Source organism: Cupressus sempervirens, chromosome 5 (assembly GCF_028749045.1).
Source record: "Cupressus sempervirens isolate cs-2001-9-10 chromosome 5, ASM2874904v1, whole genome shotgun sequence".
Lineage (NCBI taxonomy): Eukaryota > Viridiplantae > Streptophyta > Pinopsida > Cupressales > Cupressaceae > Cupressus > Cupressus sempervirens.
The window spans coordinates 483269772-483290626 of record NC_143122.1 but is presented as its reverse complement, the minus strand read 5'-3'; the positions used below and the strand labels follow the sequence as shown (position 1 = coordinate 483290626).

At 32.6% G+C, this 20855-nt stretch overlaps 1 protein-coding gene across 1 annotated transcript in view; it reads right to left on the bottom strand.

Annotated features, from left to right (window-relative positions):
• Window positions 1–17461, bottom strand: part of STN7 (Serine/Threonine kinase domain protein) — an 81973-nt gene extending 64512 nt beyond the window's left edge. The window contains exon 1 of the mRNA XM_089831438.1: window positions 17019–17461. Within this exon, the coding sequence (XP_089687564.1) occupies window positions 17019–17393 (375 nt within the window). The 5' untranslated portion in view covers window positions 17394–17461. The remainder of the gene's footprint in view (window positions 1–17018) is intronic.
• Window positions 17462–20855: the final 3394 nt, after the last annotated feature.

The following is a 20855-nucleotide window of genomic DNA, read 5'->3' as shown; positions in this document are numbered from 1 at the left end:
TAGAAAAGGTGAATGGATGGACCTTGCTAATTTATTGGTCGTAGAGGAGATATGATCATAACCTCTCCTTCCTCTTCATCCTTCTTAGATTCTTCTCCAAATTCTTCCTCGTGAGGTGCTTGTGAGGGTTCTTGAGATGACTTAGATCCCTTTCCACCTTTCAACTTGAACTAAAGAGATTTCGTTGCAACAGAAGAAGATATACCATCTTTACTTGAAATTTTTAATTGGGATTTCCTTCCAGGTGGTCCAAAACTTCTACAATCTACCCCAAGTTGGGGATTCACCCACTTGAGACTTTTGATCTTCAACCATTTGTTGGTATTTACCAAAATGGATTAAAATTTATCAAAAATGGATACACCTTTTTGTTGCCACTGTATAGGAAAAGGACACTACTTGTCAAAACCAACACGATGGTACTCTGAATGAAGAATATTACCATCATCCTCAATCTAAAGATTAAAAGGAATATCAAGCATGTTAAGATCAATTATCTACTGCAAAGTGAGTCTACAATAGTCCATTCTCATGATGTCCAGCTCCGTTCGCATGTCAATCCAAATATCTTCTATACGATGGATATGGGTGAACGCTCATTTGATTATTGAGTGCATTCCTCAATAATCAAAATCATACCTAGCTTTGAACCTTTTTCATGTGATAAGTTGAAGTTTTGTCTCCATATTCTTCACCTTGTAGATTGAGTTGATCATATACTGACCAATTACCAAAGGTCTGGCAAAGGCGATACCAAAACTTGGCCTATGCTAAGAGTTTTGATAAGATTGTACTTCCATGAGCTATTTGGCCAACTCCATCAGAATGATTTTTTCGTTAGCAAACCTAGGTAAGGTATATGGCTCTCCTTTGAAGTACCCAACTCTTAAATAAGTGAAAGTTGGAAATTGAAGAAAGATGCAACCATGTTGAATTATCTTATCCCAAGCTTCATCGAACACTCACTTGATTACTATTTGTTTAGCAAACAAACATCAAAAATATCCAGAAAATGCATCTTGGACTCTCTTGTAAAGATATTTGTTGTTTGTCAAGGTGATTTGATTATAGTAATCCCAGATAGGTACTTGTAACCGATCCCCTTTAGTGGAAAGACTTGAGAAAGATCCCATAGATGCAACTATGTAGACCAAGTAGGAATTCATGTAAAATAGTGTCGAGATTCCCACATTAAGCAACTGCTCACAAATAGTGGTACTGATAAGCTCACCCCAGAAGATAGTTTCTTCATTTTCATAGACCTAAAAGATGAATTTATACATCCATGGCTCAAAGTCACTGGAATCCTTGAGACCACATATTCTGCTAAGGAGAGTAATCAAGCATTTGCATTCTAATTTAAAACTAGATTTATGAAAGGTTTTAGGCCATCTTGAAAATTAAATTTTTTTTAGAATCCAACTAGTAGGAGATTATATATTTTTGATAAGTTGCCTTATTATCATCTCATATCTCATGTGACATTTCTTTTGTTAGATCCACACATTCTGCACTCTGAGGTACCTTGAAGATTTGTTCAATAACCTTGGGATCAAGGCTAATAATAACCTTCCCATCTTCATTTTTTATTGTCTTGGTCTTTGGTCTGAAATTTTCTGCACAACCCAAAACAAATTCTGACTCCAAGGCAATCATAGGAAAAGTAGACACCAAGTGAATATTACTCTTCATGATGCGTTTCATTTCATGAGTCGAAGGAGATTCAACCCTTTGCAAGAAATCAGCCATGACCACTTGCCCAATTTTTGTCTCTGAGACATTGTCTAGAATAGATGAGATATGAGATGGAGTCGCATGAGCCAACTCTTTGTCATATTTATATTTCATCTTTCCTTTGGATTTTGAGGATGAGGGCATATCTTGTGCTGCAACATGAAAATTCCAAAACGTGAACACATCATCAAAGGATATTGGTTCCATAAAAACATTGATTCTGGATTAGCAACAAAGGATTTATGAAGGGCAAAATGCGATTCAAAGAGATGGAAACATGTGGAAATAAATGAGTTCTTGTGTATATGCTTTGAGGAGTGAAAGTGAGATGCATGGGAATGCATGCAAATATTAACTTTCTTCTCTGGATGTCATTAAATGAAAAGTGATTTACATGTAATTGTGACATGAGATTGGATTTGGAGGATGGAAATGTGTGTAAGTGGGAATGGAGAATGAAATTATATGTAAGTGTGGATGGAGGGTCTGATTACGTGTAATCGCACGTGGAGAATGAGATACAATGTGTTATGAAATGTAATGATGGATGTGGAATTAAATGATGCACTTGCATGAAATGGTGGAAAGTGGAGTGAAGTGAAACATGCTCAAGTTTTTGGGAAAGAACTTGCAGCTTCTTCCAAAAGAAAGCAAACAAACAAACAATGAAAAAAAGCACAAAACAAACACATATCTTTGGTCTTAGACTCAAACATGTCAACAAGCAAGTTGCTTTCAAGTGCAAATTCAAATTTGGAGTTTGGGGAAAATCCAAGTGTGAAAATGAGAGTTTTCATCATATTTAAAGGCAAAATGCACTTTTCATGGTACATCTTTGAACAAGTATGCAACATCAAGCTAAAATATGCAACAAAATAGCAAAATGAGGATGAATTAATGAGTGAGATCGAAAATGTCCACTTACTTGGAGATTAAGGAGCCAAACGTAGAGAATATATGGATTTGAAGACCAATTCTCCAAATTCGAATCTAGAAATAAATTATTTTGACATTTTCAATCTTGCAATGATGAATGATTAATGAGCATTCAATGAGGCATTTTTGGATGGGAATGCCAAAAACGTGCCCTACAATCCCTCAAAATACCAATGTTTTTGCAAGAAACATGTTCTTGGTATGATTTTTTATCAAAAACATGTTTCCAATCTGCCTCAAAATGAAGCATTTTTGGTTAATGGAGGGCAAAAATGTGATCATAAATGACAAATGCATGGATAAAAACCTTCAATCGATTCTTCTTGGGAGAAAAACATGATCAAAAAAGCTTAAATCTAGGCATTTTCTCTAAAATGTGACTCCAAAAACTCACAAAATGCATCATTTTTTACATGGTGGATGCCAAATGCATGGGAATGCATTCAAATGCAAAAACGACCCTAGGCAGAGGAATTTCAAGCCTTGGAATGGACAGATTTGGAGATTTCAACCAAAAACATGTTCTTGAGGAGCAAATGCATGAATTTTTCCCTTCAATCTTCAAAATCGGGTTCTATAATGGCATTTGCATGTATCCAAAGCTAAGTTGCCGATATGGGTTCTGGTTCAGGTACGAGGTTTGGGTACGTGGGTACGGCAATTTTTTCTCCATTCTGGGTTCAGGTTCGTCTGTATATGTATGCATACATGTATGCGAGAACATCGAAGTTACAAATGTAAAAGAAAAGTAGTACTCATAAATCAATAATGGCCAACAAAGTTATAAATAAAATAATTGTATCACTGATATAGTTTCAAATTAAATGCATTGGCAATTGACATCAATCTGAACATGATCAACAAACATAACTATTGGCTAGTTTTTAGAAATCTATCAACAGTCATGTCCTTAGATCTACAAATAAAATAAAGTCAAACCCTGAACATTAAATGAATCGAAGTAGATTGATGTTCACTACTGTCACAAACTAAGGGCATTACATAAAAACAATTTTAGATTGAATAATATTACCAAGCTGTTGCAAGAGAGTATTTAAAGCTATTAGAAAGAACATGCTAATGAACAAATCAGAAATACATACATAAACTGACCTACCGCCTTGGGGTACATCCTGGGTGCCCAGGTTCACTCTAGGTCCTTCACAGGAGGACCCACAAAGAACCCATGAAGTACCCCGGAAGAACCAGTACCAAAACTGTACCAGTACCAAGACCCAAGCCGAAACAGCAGAACCTAGTAACTGAGATCCAAAGGCAAATTGCACTCTAAAGGAGGCATTGCATGCTTTAAAACACATCAAACTTGACTCCTTGTGCAAATCGCACTCTAGGAGTGCATTTGCATATTTTAAAACTTGTATTTTGGCTTCCATGTACAAATCACACTCTTGGGAGTGCATTACATGTTTTAAAAACTTGGTCACCTTTGGTGCAAAATCACTCTCTAGGGGTTATTAAATGTTTTAGAAACAATTAAGGCCCGTTTGGTTGCTAGAATAGCACTAGAATAGGAAGAGAAAATTAGAATATGTTCTATATTCGTTGTTTGGCACACTCAATCAGAATTGGGAATAGGAAGACATATTCCAATGTTGCCCCTAAAATGAACATATGTCTATGCCAAAAAATAGTTGTTATTGGAATAGGCCATTCCTATTCCCAATCTAATTTTTTTTCTTTTTCTTTTTTTTGGTAATTTTTTTAATTTTAATTTTTTTAAATTTTTAAATTTTTTAAATTTTTTTATACTTTTTTTAAAAGTATTTTTTTATTATATCTATTTGTTTAAAAAAATAAAAATTAATTAACCTTTTTACTATTATTGAAAAAATTAACCAAAAAACAATAAATTAAAACAAAGAAAGTTAAGGGAAATTCCTATTCCCAATCTAATTTTTTTTCTTTTTATTTTTTTGGGTAATTTTTTTAATTTTAATTTTTTTAAATTTTTTAATTTTTTAAATTTTTTTATACTTTTTTTAAAAGTATTTTTTTATTATATCTATTTGTTTAAAAAAATAAAAATAAATTAACCTTTTTACTATTATTGAAAAAATTAACCAAAAAACAATAAATTAAAACAAAGAAAGTTAAGGGAAATATTTTTAAAAATACAAAACTTAACCTTATTCCTATTCCATTTTTGTACAACCAAACAACAGATTAACATATTCTCAATCAAATTCCAAGTGAATCATACAGAATTGGAATTGCCCTTTTCTATTCTCATTCCCCATTTCCATTCCCATTCCATTTTTCTATTCTAATTTTCAGTTCCTACGCCAGCAACCAAACGGGCCCTTAAATATGCAAGTCTCACTCTTGGAGAGTCTTTGCACATTTTAAAATACATGTATTTACATGTTTTATGTGTTTAAAAATGACCTTTTAGTTCAAAATCGTGGTCTCTAGAGGCATTTCTATATTTACATGCAAATGGGTTAAAAGACATGTTTGCACAACTTAAGTGATCAATTAAGCACATGTTTAATTGATTTATATCACTTAATTGGGTTATAAATAATATTTACACTATATTTTAATATATAATGTGCAAATATCAGTCAAAAAGTAATATTTCCTAAGATGTTTTGAATTAAAACTCAAAAATTAAATCAACTTATATAGTTAATATAGTCACCTGGTAAAAAATTAAAAAGCAACTCAACTTAAAAATATAACATACAGTGCTCTATGGTTACTTTAAGTGATAAATTCAAATGATCAAGTAACTTAAAAACATTAACATAAAGTGATTTATGTTATATTTTTCAAAAAGTGAATGTCAACATTAAAATATAACATGATATTTTAAATTATGCAGTTGCACCTGGAGAGTCCACCTTTTGGGCACTAAAATGATCATATCTTTTGATTGCTCACTTCAATTAAGCCCTAAGACTAAATCGAAGGGAAAACCGAAAGCAATGACTTGAGAAAAATGAAAAGATCAAAAGCTAACAAGCACACACTCTAAAACGTGAAAATAGGCATCGAAGGCTTCAAAAATCAAGCATAGGCTCAACAAACAAAAAAACTAAAAAGACTTAACAAAAGCCTTCAATAAAAGAGTTCATTACGTGAATTTGGAATCGACTAATTGATTAGTACTAACCAATTAAAAAATGAACTAAACTCGAAGAAATGTGAAACTAAGGTGGAAAAGTTTTGTACTATTACCTATGTTTTGTGGTGACAAAATACAGGACAACACTCTCCACATGGGCAAGGTTCTCCACAGATGCCAAGTCATCAAGAACTGCCAGTGAGCATTTGATGCCGCAAAGCATACGAGGCCAAATATGAAAAGCACAATCATGGTCAGGGAGAACACATAAGACTCCAAAGTCAATGAGATACATCCGCACAACAAAAACTAAAGCAACGCTAAGTCGCAACAACATGAAAAAGGAAATGAAGTGAACATAATCGGGACGTGAAAGAAGGCCAACACTGAACATGACAGGCATCATCCAATCATAAGGGGTAAGGATTTGTCTCGCAGTTATAGAATTCAACACTTATAGCTACCTATTGACATCTTATGTCTTCTTATCACTCCATATTTAGTCAAAGAGTTAAAGAGTGAGAATATAAAGGGCTTCTAAAACATGCTACACAAATATGATTAGCCTTGAAAGTAATAACAAAAAAGAATCATTCCACAAATATTTACAACATAAGGGCCATGCAACCTTCTATCTTGGGCACTAGAAATCACAAGCCATGAAACTGTAAACTTACCTTAATGTGCCCCTCATTTTCATGATTATGCATTGTCTTCACATAATCGAAATCGAAATTTCTACTCCGCTGGTTTAGTCTATAGCATAGTAACACGGAGACACATCCCCCCTCTTTTTGCCCCACATCTCAGAGACAGGGATGCATCAAGGACTTGGGGAGTCTATGCCCCCGTCCCCAACGGTGCCACCAGATTCCACCACCTCTACCAAGGATGGAGGGACATCTCAATGTTGACTATTTGCTGATGCAACTATTTATGTTCAATGTTTGACATTCCAATTCAATGCAATGTTCAACTATTTACTCTTTTATATCTTTATATCTTTATACTGCAATACATTTTTTCATAACTAGCATTATAAGTACCATATGTATAGTATATACAACACCAACCCCCCCCCCTCCCCTATCCCCCATCTCGCAAACTTGTCCCCCCATTCTATCGTCCCCCCATCCCCCAAGGCGATGTAACTATGGTCTATAGTCAATATGCCCCCATACATTTGAAACAAGGTTGCATGGGTACTCGTACCCATACCCCTGGTACTTGTACCCCCGTACCCAAGTACCGGGTACTCGGTGGAGAGCATCATAGCTAAGGACCTTGATTAAGATTTTTGAATTCTTTTTGGTTTTTTCTTTGCGTATCAACCTGTTGTTTATCAAGCTTAATTCAATACCTAATCAGTTTGAAACTTTGATAAAGTATTGATTAACAATAAACTTTATCATTGTTCAAGTTAGAAGTTTATCATTGCAATATGTCATCATCATATGATTTATGATCTTCTTGTTCATATTTTAAGTCTACCTTCTTTTTTATGCATCTAAACATTTATCATATATTATTATTACAAACATATAGCAAATATAAAACTGAAAACAATACATTATATTTGCAAACTTCATTACTGTTCTTATTTTGAAAAACCATTGCCATGACTCATAATTTCAGGTTTTTACAAATATAAAAGTATAATTTAAAATAAGGTCTAGCATACCCAAGTACCCCTGTCCCCTATTATGAAAAATAGTCGTACCCTGTGTCATAGGGTTTGACAAATTCCAGCCATGAGGTTCGGAATTCGGCGAACTTCAAAATACCGTAAAATAGTTCGTTCATATTCGTTTGTTGTTTGCCTGTATAAAGGACCTAATTTTTTCTATAATTAAAATTTCAAACAAAATGAATTTTCGAGGGTTTTTCACATGTTTCATTCTTCATTTCAAACGAAAAAATGCCCTCATTCCAAATCGGAAGCCCTTCTTTACTAATCCAAACCATAATAAAAAATTCAAATAATCTTTGAAAAACGAAAATCTTTTGCTCTTCGGGAGAGAGTAGCACGAGCATTATCAAGCATACTGCAGGTCTAAATCTCGTGTTTCCTCCTATCGTTCGTGACGGCAAACAGAAGTTAATCATTTCTAGCCTGCGCGCGAATGAAAAATTTATTAACAATGACCCATAAATTTTAATATATGTATTTATTATTTAGGTTTCGTGTTATATATAAGTTTCGTCATGTATATATATGTATAGATAATGAATTTAAATTACTTAGTAATTTTGTTTATAGGTATGTGTGTATTATATGTTTGTTATTTTATATTATTATAAATTTTGTGTATAAAATAAATTTAATTTTTATAGTAAATTTGTTTATTAGTGTATATGTATGCATACATATGCCATATATTTGAAATATTAAATTAATTCATAAATATGAATATATTTATATTTTTAGATTTGAATTGAAAAGTTCTTTGCATGAAATTCATTAACTTATAAAATGTTTACTACAATGCATATATATTCACCAATACCATGAACAAGAAGTCACAAACTCTCCCCTAACTAAGAATCAAGATCATATATTTAGATTTCTTTTAAATTATATAAGGCGAATTTGATGTCGAATTTTTTTCCAAATTTTTTATTTTATCGAACTTCATCCGAACTTCATAGTTGTCGAACTCAAACTCAAACTCGAACCTTGTGACTTAGGTCGTACCTATACCCGTACCATGAGTACCCCAAGTACCCCCGTCCTTGTGCAAACTTGTTTTGAAACTAATATATTTGAAATGTGAGAATCCTTTCTGCATCATCTCATTGAAATCCAGTTTCAAGCCACCATGAGACTGAAATAGAACCAAATACAGTTAACTGTATGGTAGAGTGAAACCTGACCACTGTTTAAATATTTGTTGCAGCAATGTGTGGAAACAACCAAGGTAAGGACAAGATTCTCTTCCAGGTCAGCATATACAGATATTGCATTACCGTGGTAATATAAAATTATGGCAAAGGCCTCTCCTTCGAGTTTGTTGGGTGTGAAACCTACATACAAATTTTAGTGCAAAACAGGCCTCTGTTAAGATGATAGTATTTCAAGGGTCTACATCCTCCAGTCTCAAGCTATCAACAATCTGTTCACGTTTCAAAATTATCTCAGCAAATGGAGAATGGATATGCAACAACCCACGGCTCTAATACCACTCTCAGGCCCAGGATGGGAAGAATGAAATATATCATTATAGCATATAAATTGCACTTTACAAAGGAAGATTTACATTCAAGTTTATAGCAAGGTTCACAAGCGATCTTGCATCACTCAAAAAGAATTCTAGTTCTATTTTCAATTTTGATGTGTGTTTTGGTTCGTTTGTGTGGTTTCATCACATATTATCAGAATTGCAAAAAAAAACAAAGTTTTCGGCAAAGGAGAATTCGTAATATCTGGTCAAAATTCCTTTCAAAGATAGTTTCTTAATTACATTTTGGCCAAATGTACAAAAGAAATTGCAGCCAAATTCTTCACAGTTTGGAAGAATATAATTTTCTCTGTTCTAGCTAGCTAGTTTATGGAAGCAATCAACTTTCAATATTTTAAAAGCTGAAGAAAATCCTTGTATGAACATCTTAAGGTGGTCTTTCCCCGTATCTTGGTTTGTTTTCTATAAAAGGAGGTTCTGGTAATAAGTTATAAAAAAAGTTTTGGTTTTTCAGGCAACTGGCATAATTTAAGGCTCTAAAATGCTAGTCTTTTTCACCAAAGAAAATTATGAGGATTAATTGCAAAGTTGCTAGATGAAAGTATTATTAAAAGAAGTCCATTAATTTGTGAGACTTTCCAAAGCAACTCTCACATTTAAGCCATCCATTTTTAGCAGTGAACCATGCACTTTGATTCGAAAATTGCTGTTTCCTTCTAAAGACGCAGTAAAATTACTTGGAGCACCTAAAGCTAGAAGGAATTAATATTTTAAAGCCACCAACATATAAAATTTAAACTTGGGATGGAAAAGGAGTGGTAAGGGAGACGTTGAGATAGTGGAGGAGCTACCCACTTCCTTTGGACTTTTGATCAAAGAAACAAAAATTGTCACAATTCATTTGATTCAGGCAATTCTGTGATTCAGCTTGCACTGGCCCATTTTTTCTAATTCGACTCAGCAATTTTTTGCCAAAAATTGCCATGAATCATCAAGTTAGTCGATTTTGGGCAATTTTTGCCTAAATTGCCGAGATATGTGTCTCATGACTTGGCAAAAAAAAAATTGTTTCTTTGAAAAAAAATTTGTTGGTTGCATCTCAAATGTGATTTATGATTATTTAAAAAGTTTATTGTTCGATCAGCAGATATTGGTGTTTTGGAACCACATAAGATATATAGTTACAAAATAACTTCGAGAATACTTTCCTTGACCAAACATACCATGAACTTCAACATTCTTAGAAGATTAACTAGATCCTCCTTAACCTCTTTCAATCATATGCAGCATTTAAAACGTTTCATTAGATTCAATATATGATATATCATATTATCAAAGCAATAAAAATTACAATCATTAATTTTCAATGAACTCTTCCTCTATGACTTGTCATTTCTCCTCAAATACAAAGCCACTTAACATGAGATCAAAACCAATGGAAAGATAATTCAATGCACTAACAAAATCCAAAGAACTAAAATTTTCCAATGATTAGAAGTAAAGTTATCAACCTACTCTAATTCAAAGTTACATGGTTACTATTTACAATTCTACACTTTCCTATTACAGATACAGGTTTCATGGAACATTTGATGTCATTAGTTTCATGGATTTTACATACATTTATGATTTGACAAGATTTATAATTCTATATATCTATGTCAAAAGATTATCTTTTCTATTTCCTTCAACCACAATTTACATTTTACGTATGTGATGGATTTATCATTTATGTTCCTTGTTTATGTATGTTAGCTTCTATTTGATGTTATAGTGTGTTTAAATTATATTTAATAAAAGGTGCATGAAATAATTTTCAAATAGTTAAAATCTCTAAATTTCAAGGGTTTTTTCACTTTGCCGATTCATAGCCGATTCATGGGCAATTTTAATATCTCTAAATTTCAAGGGTTTTTTCACTTTGCGATTCATAGCCGATTCATGGGCGATCCATAGCTGATTCACAAGTCGAGTAGGCCTTGCCAATTCTGAGTTTTGATTCTTTGCTGTTGATGCAGCATTATGAGGACTACGTCCCATCTTTGGAAGGCTCATAAACAGCAATTTATAAACTTTTTAAAACAACAAAAAGGGGAGAGGCATAGGAGTTGAGTAGAGAGTAGTTTGCAGAATGAGGCATGGTTCAAACAATAACACTAGAAAGTTAGGCTGAGGCCTAGTTTGATTGGCCAAAGCTTTCAGTGGTAGGCACGAGGTCACAAGGTATAGTCTCCCTCTAGTAAATGTGGTACCAAAGGACGTGTTATGCCAGTATCACCAAAGATGTCAAAAAGCTTACCCAGCACACTACAATTTATAGGAGGGCTACCTGATTCCTACAATCTACTAAAAATGATGATAGGAAATTCAAAACAGAAAACTAAAATATAACTAAGGGAGGTAGTGCGTATGGAAAGAATGGATAAATGGTGAAATAAATAAAAGAATAGTCCATTCTCAGGGCTGCTTATAAACGAGTAGAAGAAATATTGAACAGAAATCCAGAGCTTTGAAATGTTGCATGGAAGAGAGAACGAGGAAGCTACAAGATGTTTGAAAGATGTAGGTAAGAAGAAAGAAAGAGATGGTATGAAGGAAGAGAAGTCATGAAGAGAATGTCTGAAACATTAGTTGAGAAATTCTTCATTCTACATAATCATGCAAATTCATGATATTAATATAAGATTTGTTTCCAAATTTTGTTTTCTCTACTGAACGGATTCAAATTTGTTTTTAATGTGCATTTTCTTTTCTTGAGAAATTGTGGGGGATGTGTACTCAGCTGCATCAATTGGCTGCCCTTTCATGGGTGCCAATCTATGTTCTCCACCAATCGCTAATAATCAACACAATAACAGTTAAGCTTAAAACTGTAAGGAAAGAAGATTTATATGAAATAGTCATGAGATGATTTATTATTTGCCAGGATAGCTTTGAGAGGGTCTATAGTAAGATTTGAACCTTCGACCAACAGAATTGGGTAGAGAGAGATTTGCAGAGTTTTAATGCAAGGATGAATCATTCTGCAGATCTCTTACAGTCATATTGGCATTAAAACTAGAGGTAAATACCTTTCCTTTGTTTATTTAAGATCATCCTATTTATTATATTTATCAGTCCCAATTCTGTTAAAAACAATTATTATATTTATCAGTCATATTGTATTTATTATATTAAGTGGCAAAAAGAAGTCAAGCAGCAAAAAGGCAGAGTACAGGTGAAGACAGATAGAACAGTGATCGAAAGCGAGAGGCAAGAGACAGAGCAATAGGTGAACACAAAGCAACTGGTGAATACAAGAAGGCAGAAAGGTGAATACATTGACAGAGAGTTTGAGAAAGGTGAGCTGAAGAGACAGCAAGAACAGAATGGATCTGAAAGACAAGGAGTGCCACAGACAGGTCAATCAACTTATTGTTTCCTAACAGTTTCAATAAGGGCAATCCCTTAACTGGGTGGACCTTAACCAGTCTGTTTATTGTAAATCTTTTAACAGGGTAGACTCTGAAATAGATCCTAATAGATCTCAGTATACTCTTAACAGTGTACAAAACACTCTTAACAAGGTGAACTCTCAGAAAGAGCTTTTGTAAGCTCTTAATAGGGCAACCTTTTAACTATAGTAAAAGGCTTGTGGGTATCATCTCCACCACAGTTTTAACCTTCTAACAAGGGGTTTTATGCATAGCCAAAATTCCAGTGTTATATGTTACCTACTGTGAATGACTGGTGATCTATTAATTATTTCATTTCCATAAGTTATTTGATTAGTAGTTGATGAAATAGTTTAACCGGTGGTTTGCATTGGTAGATTACCTATTGTACTGATTCACCCCCCTCCCCCTCTCAATACCAATCCATACCAACAATTTGTAAGAAAATTAGCCTAACATGTAGAGGCGAAGATTCCTAAAGATGGATAGGTACGGGTATGAAAAAGAGCTTGAGGAGCAAGCTGTCTTGATTCATCAACCGCAACAAAAGTTGAGAAAATCACTGGCAATAAGAAGAGAACTAACAGAAAGGTCAAGTCAAAGTCAGGACTACATTGAACAAATTGAGTAACTTTCTGAAAGTGCCATGGCCGAAGAATCTGAAAGAGTCATAGAACTGATGGAGAACAATGAAAAGCTCAAGGAGAAAAGTAAGACTCTGAAAAAGGAACTTGAAAGACAAGTTGTAAGTGTATGTGAAAATCTTGAAGCAAAGAGAGTTGTTGAAGATGTAAGGAAGTCAGTTGAAGATGCATTGAAGGCAAAAGAAACAGAACTTAATCAACTGAAACAAGAACTAGCACTGCTTGAAAGGTAGAAGCAGGGCACCACCAATGAGAATCAACAAGTTGTGAACGAAAATGAAACACTAAGGAATGAAGTTGAAATTCTGAAGAATGAATTGAAAACTGAGAAGGAAAGTTCAAAGCAATGAAAGACTAAAGAGGTACAATGAAAGTTCAAGAAAGCTCGATGAACTACTGAATAGTGAAAGGAGACACAAAGATACAACCAGTTTGGGACACACTGCTCAAGGAACATTTGAAGTTGGAGAACTGTCAAAGTCAAGGGATCTCAAGTTACACACTGGCATAATTAGTTAGAAACCCACTAAGCCCACTTGTTTCAATTGTGGAAAAATTTGTCATACTGTGATATTGCTATCAGGATTTAACTGTGTGATTTTGAGTCAAACTCATTGACCCATGTTTAATGAGTAGTGATTCAACATGAATCCATCTCTCATGAGAATAAATGGAACACTTAGCACTCATTGGATCTAGGTGATGCTCACAGGGGTGAAGCATCGGGACTTCCCGAGAGGTCACCCATCCCAGTACTGCTCCAGCCTAAGCACGCTTAACTATGGAGTTTCCTCTGTGGTTAACTACAGAACTCAAGGGGCTTTCTAATGAATGTTTCATGAGGCACAACACTTGGTGAAGGTTTTGCAAATGGGGTTGCAAGCTTTGGGTTTAACCATGGAGGAAACTCGGTAGTTAAGCTCGCTCAGGCTGGAGTAGTATTGAGATGGGTGACCTCCCGAGAAGTCCCGACGCTTCACCCTTGTGAGCATCACCTAGATCCAATGAGTGCTAAGTGTTCCATTTATTCTCATGAGAGATGTCATGAAACATGGGTCGATGAGTTTGACTCAAAATCACACAGTTAAATCCTAATAGCAATATCACAATTTGACTTGCTGTGAAAATTATCTCCTACTGATCAATTGGTCATACTGCTAATGTTTGTAGAAGTAGACTGGTGATTAGTAAACCACAAGTATTTAATGGACATTGCTAGAATTGTGGAAAGCACGGTCATATGGCTTATGAATGTGGATCTAGTATGAGCAGCAAGTCAAGTGGAAGTAGAATTGATGGTTACTATTATGCATGTAACAAGTATGGTCATAAAGCTGAAGACTGCATGTCAAGAACACGTATTCCTCGGTACCCTGTCAAACAGGTGATCACAATGGCTAAGACGAGACAATTTGATGTTTTCTATACAGTATGTGGATTCTACGGACATGTGGCTATTAATGCAGAATGAGAACAGTGAGGAAAGAAGATTTATATGAAGTAATCATGAGATGATTTATTATTTGCTTGGATAGCTTTGAGAGTGTCTATAGTAGATTTGAACCTTCGCCCAACAGAATTGAGTAGAGAGAGACTTTCAGGGTTTTGATGCAAGGATGAATCATTCTGCATATCTCTTACTGTCATATTGGCATTAAAACTAGAGGTAAATACCTTTCCTTTGTTTATTTAAGATCCCCCTATTTATTATATTTATCAGTCCTAAATCTGTATCCCCGGCTGAATTTGCTTGTCACTGTAAATTTAATTAATTTATACTGTGATAAGTAAGGGTGCATTTATTTCTTTAGAATAAGATGGATGCTATTAATTTAAATTATCACGATAGAACTCGGAAGAATAAAATATTATAAAATTATATGTAAAACAAGAGCTCTTTGCGAGCTGTAGTCCCTGCCTTTTAGTTATGAGATTGGAATGTCTCTTTTTCGAGACTGCAGAGGGCTACAAATTGAAATCTGTTTGGGAGAAGCATATGATCTGTTTTATGAAAAAGTGAAAATAGCTGCTGAAACTTTGATTGTTACTATAAATGTCTGAAACTTTGACTGTTACTATAAATGTCTAAATTTTTAATGCAGCCATTAGTAAGAACTAAGAAGTAAACTACTTAAAGAAATCACTTTAAACGAAGCATTTTGAGTAATCAGCAAGACGAGTCTGGAGAATGAGAAGTCTATGAACTATGTAAGAAGGTTAAATATGTATCATATTATGTTATATAAACTAGTAGTGAATCTTTGCAAAGCTCATTTATTTATTCAATAGGTTCATTTGTAAAAAGAAAAATTCATATACAAGTCCAAATTTTAAAATTGAATCAAAATGTGCCATCGATATGTGAGTGTTCTCTGAGTGGTATGCTTTCAGTTGATATGCTGAATGGTATGCTTTCAGTTTATATGCCATGCTGTACAAGTGTTGTGAAAATGGCAAAAACAGTTGTCTAAAATTACAGCATTGATGGCTTTTCAAATACGTGGTATCCCTGCATAGTAGGAAGCCGGTAGTTAGAGATATGAACTAATGTAATCTGAATTATGTAATCAAATACGATAGACAATTAAAGAAAGGGAAATGTAGAAGTAGCTGGCTGTTTCTAATTGGTTGTGTTTTGTGAGTGTGATGGAACAACTAGATGCTGTGATTGGCATTATCTTTTCAAAAGAAACTCTGCACGAGTTTCCTAACATACAACCGTTTATCATTTCAAAGGAGGATGCTCTCTATCCAGGCATATAGAGGAGGTTTTGTCTTTCATTTCATGTTGTGCGTGACACATTTCACTAATGAAACCATAGCTAAAACAAACAGTTTGCTTTGGTGCACTTATCTTCTTTTGATTTAGGTGACACTTGAATGGTATCGTATCTCTCAGATTTCTAGGTGTGCAGAGAAGAGCGGCTGTTGTAGTTGATTTGTAGATTTTATATATATAAAGGTATATATTTGTTGTCTTCTCTTCTCTGTTGGTGGTGAAGGTTTTGCTGTGAAGATGAAATGTGCAAGACTGAAGCTGAAGATCAAAACACCGAAGGAAACTCCAACAGCAGATGGGAAGAAATTCTCAGGAAGGAAAGCTGGCACAATGGGCAAAGACAATTTCCAGACCAGTGACGTTCAAAGCTTACAGCATTCTTAAGCATAATTGATAGTATTTTTGTACAGATTTCCTCTGTTAACTGGTTTAGAGGGGTTCGCACAGTATCTCTACACTGATTTTCTTTCAGGCCTAGATAAGCATATGGTGATTGCGTGAAAAAAGTGAATATTTTCGGCCATGAAGCAGAGGGTTGTATTTGTGATCAGGGGGGCAACAGAAGGCATAGATCCCCTTCACAGAAAAGGAAAAAAACATCTGCATACGCTTCAACTCAAAACCCTAAACAACTGCTACTCTGCAATGTAAAAATTGAAAGGCGATCCACCATTATTATCCAACTCTAATGTTGGTGATCCGCTGCAACCACATTAATTATCCATCTCTAATGTTGGTAGTTGGCTGCAACCACATTAAGTGGACCTTTTTGCCACCGACATTACTCTGCCATTCTGACGCAACATTAATGTGCTTACGGATTCTGAGTTTTATCTAATATTATTTTTCAGAACAACAAAAAAAACCCAGCAAAAATGGTCTTAGCCAATCGAAAATTTACAATTTGCATATAATAATTATTATTTTTTAATTTAACTTTACAAACTTTTTATCCTCACAAACTTCGTAATTTGGACTGTGATTATCAAGAAAAAATAAATGAAGGGGCTTCAAAAGAAAAAATTAGTTCCCTGCCTTATATTAACGCAGGACTAATAAGCAGAGGTTGGCTAGAGCAGGGCCCTTCTTTGTCAATTTAATTATTTGATAACACTTGTTTGAGATGTTCAAATCCCCAAAATGCAGGAGGGATTAGTGAAGGGAAGTTACAATTTCGTAAAAGAAAATGTAAATGAATCGTGTGGGAGCACGCAAAGGAAGGACCTTTCTCAGGGAGGGGCGGAAAAAGCGTTGCAGAGGTGCCAAGACGAACATATCCCAAAAACCAGGCGCCACTCCAGGGGTTGCCCACAAATAGGAGGCAGCCAAAATTGTGAGAAAAACCCCCGGCGGCGTTATGTTGATCCCCTCGTCCTGCGGCAAAGTGCTCCTGTAAATCATGTCCCCGCACTCCATCACGGTGCAGGGCAACCCCACTCCCACCCCAACTATCACTTCCTTCCGCTTTGATTCTCTCCTCTTCCATTTCCAATTCACCGCTGAAGTGAAGCTCGGGCTCAGGCTCAGGGCAGGGCTACATCTACCTCTGCTCTCACACACGGGTGCCAACGGTACCCTCAACAAGCTGTTGGCAGCCATTATTTTGATCTCCAGCTCAAATTGTCATTAGAATTTGGGAAGAGAGCAAGAAAGTAGAATATTTAGCCAGGAAACGTATACACCTGTGGTGTATTTGGCTGTGGGCCTCAGTTATCCGACTTTGGTAGACCTCCCTCCACGTCAGCATAGTTAATCAGAGAATGGAAGAAAACAATGCCTATGATTGTAGCTCGTAAAAAGTTTCAGCCGTAAAAGCAATGCGATCCCCTTTGCACTTGTGGTCACCATTTGTGCGCTGCTTTGCTTTCGCAGGAGCGCGATGTTCCGAGTTTGATGGTGAAATATGACTCGCTCGACCAGATGAGGGGGTGATCGAATGAAAAAGATATGCCTAAGCCATCTATGGAGCAAGTGAGCTGCACACACGAGTGTTGTTGACACAAGCGCCAATACGAGGGATCCATAATTTTTGCCTTCTGCAGATTGTACAGGGTTTCCAAATTTATAGCGGCCCCATATATGTGTGGGGGAATTTTGTATTAGTATTTACATTTTTGGGGTGGGGCAAGACCAGTGTTGGAGTGCAAGCGCCAAAGTTAGGTTAGTGTGGTGAGGTTTGGATAAAGTCAAGTTGTAGATTTCATGGTGAACTTTGAAACAAAATGCTAACATGAAGTTTTCAATTTGCGAAGATCAAGTGACTAATCTATAATATCAATAATTGAAATATATTAAACTAATAGTTGCACACTTTTGTGCTTATATGCTAATAGGTGTTCAATAATAAAATTAGTTTTAAAAATATAATCTTATGTAAGTAAATTAGATTATTAATAATTTTTAATTTAAATCACATAATATTTACGAAAAAAATTAAAATAGATTAATAACTTGAGTCGTATGTTTTTGTACATGCAACGAGTGCGCCAATAAGAGATGAGAGAGAAAAATGTAGAATGAACATTAAATAATGTAAATATATATTTTTTTTAAATGAAAATACAAAAATATAAAGTTGAGAATTAAAACATAGATATAAAATTTACAATATTTAGGGAATTTGAATATTGCTTAAGAAACGTGTTCAATAATTTCAAGATTTTACAATTAATTTCAATTTATCAAATATGAAAAAAATAATCATTTTAAAAAATATATATATCAAAAAATTTATTACGAAAAAATACAAAAAAAAATTATGAAAAATAGCAGCATCTCTAACAAATATTCTATTGACTAAATAAATTATAGAAATTGAAAAAATGATATTTAAAGAAAAAACTAAACTAATATAAAAATAATAATTTAAAGTAATTTAAAAACTAAAATCTAAATCAATTTAAAAAATTAAAAGTTTAATAGATAGAGATCATAACATAATCTAATGTGGAGATCACAAGTAACTATTTTATAAATAAATAAGAAAAGAAAAATAATGGTTAAAAGTGGATACTTAAAATATAAGCTTATGTGAACAAATTAGATTACTAATAATTTTTAATTTAAATAACATAATATTTACTAAAATATTTTAAAAAGATTAATAAATATTATTTATTTAAATTAAATTTATCAAATATTTAAAAAATAATCATTTAAAAAAACTCATCAAAAAATCTATTATGAAAAATTAGTAAGAGAAATACAAAAATATAATACATCTAACAAATATTCTATTGACTAAATAAATTATAAAAAACTAAAAAGTAATATTTAAAGAAAAAGTTAAACTAATATTAAAATAATTTAAATAATTTAAAAACTAAAATGTAAATCAATTTTAAAAATCAAAAGTTAAATGAATAGATCACAACATAAGCTAATGTGTAGATCACAACTAATAAATAGAAAAAGAAAAACAATAGTTAAATGTGGATATAATAACTAATAAATATCAAAACAAGAGTTAAAAGTGGAGAGAGATGGAAAAAAATGGCTGGTAAATAATTAACAAGAAGGATTTCAATTTTTCGACCAAATTGACAACTTTTCCGACCAACTTGCAAACTTTTCATCAAAAATTAAATTTTTGAAAACAAAGTTCTCACAAATAGCGTATCTGCTAAAATATTATTTATTTAAATATAATTTATCATATATGAAAAAAATTATTTAAAAAATCTATTATGAAAAATTAATAAGAAAAATACAAAAAAATAATATGAAAAATTAACGTTTCTAACAAATATTATATTGACTAAATAAATTATATAAAAACTAAAAAAATAATATTTAAAGAAAAAACTAAACTAATAAAAATAATTTAAATAATTTAAAAATTAGAATCTAATTCAATTTTAAAAGTCAAAAGTTAAATAAATAGAAATTGCAACATGAGCTAATGTGAAGATCATAAGTAATTATTTTTTAAATAAATAGAAAAAGAAAAGTAATAGTTAAAAGTGGAGATTTAAAATATAATCTTATGTAAACAAATTAGATTATTAATAGTTTTCAATTTAAATAACATACTATTTATTAAAAAATCTAAATAGATTAATAAATATTATTTATTTAAATTCAATTTTTTCAAATATGAAAAAAAAAAATTTTAAACCCCATCAAAAAATCTATTATGAAAAATTAATAAGAGAAATATTTTTTTTAAAATAAAAAAATAGCAACGTCTATGACAAATATTCTATTGACCAAAAAATTATAGAAACTAAAACCTATATTTAAAAAATAAATTAAACTAATATAAAAAAAAATCAAAATAATTTAAAAACTAAAATCTAAATCAATTTTAAAAGTCAAAAGTTAAATAAATAACATCACAACATGAGCTAATGTGGATATCACAACTAATTGTTTTTTAAATAAATAGGAAAATGAAAAACAATAGTTAAAAGTGGAGATAACAACTAATAAATATCAATTTAACAAGAGTTAAAAGTGGAGTAAGATAAAACAAACTAGCTGGTAAATAATTAACTAAAATGAATTACAATTTTCTGGCCAACTTACAACTTTTCCAACCAACTTACAACTTTTCAGTAAAAAATTCAATTTTTGGAAACAAAGTTCCCACAAATAGTCTGTCGACTAAAAAATAAATTATAATAATTATAAATTAATTTTCTTCAACCAAAATATTTTAAATTAAAATTAAATTATATGAAAAATTAAAACAAAAAATTCAATATAAAAAACTAATTAAATATTCTAATATCAATTCATAAGATTAGTAATAAAAATATAAGTTTATTAAATTAATAAATAATTAGATGAAAATAAAAATAATTATTGATATTATTAAAATTGCTATTTATAGAAAAGTTTAAAATGTAGTTAATATTAAAAAGTATTAAAATCAATTGAAAATAAAATTTAATATTCAAAAAATAATAATAATGTTGTTGGTGTAAGTAATGTATATTTGTTTTCTAATTAGTAATCAACTTTATAAAAATAAATATGACATAATTGAAGTATGTAATATCAATATATATCATTGAAATAAAATCATCTAATCAACTTAAAATATAAAATTAAACAGCC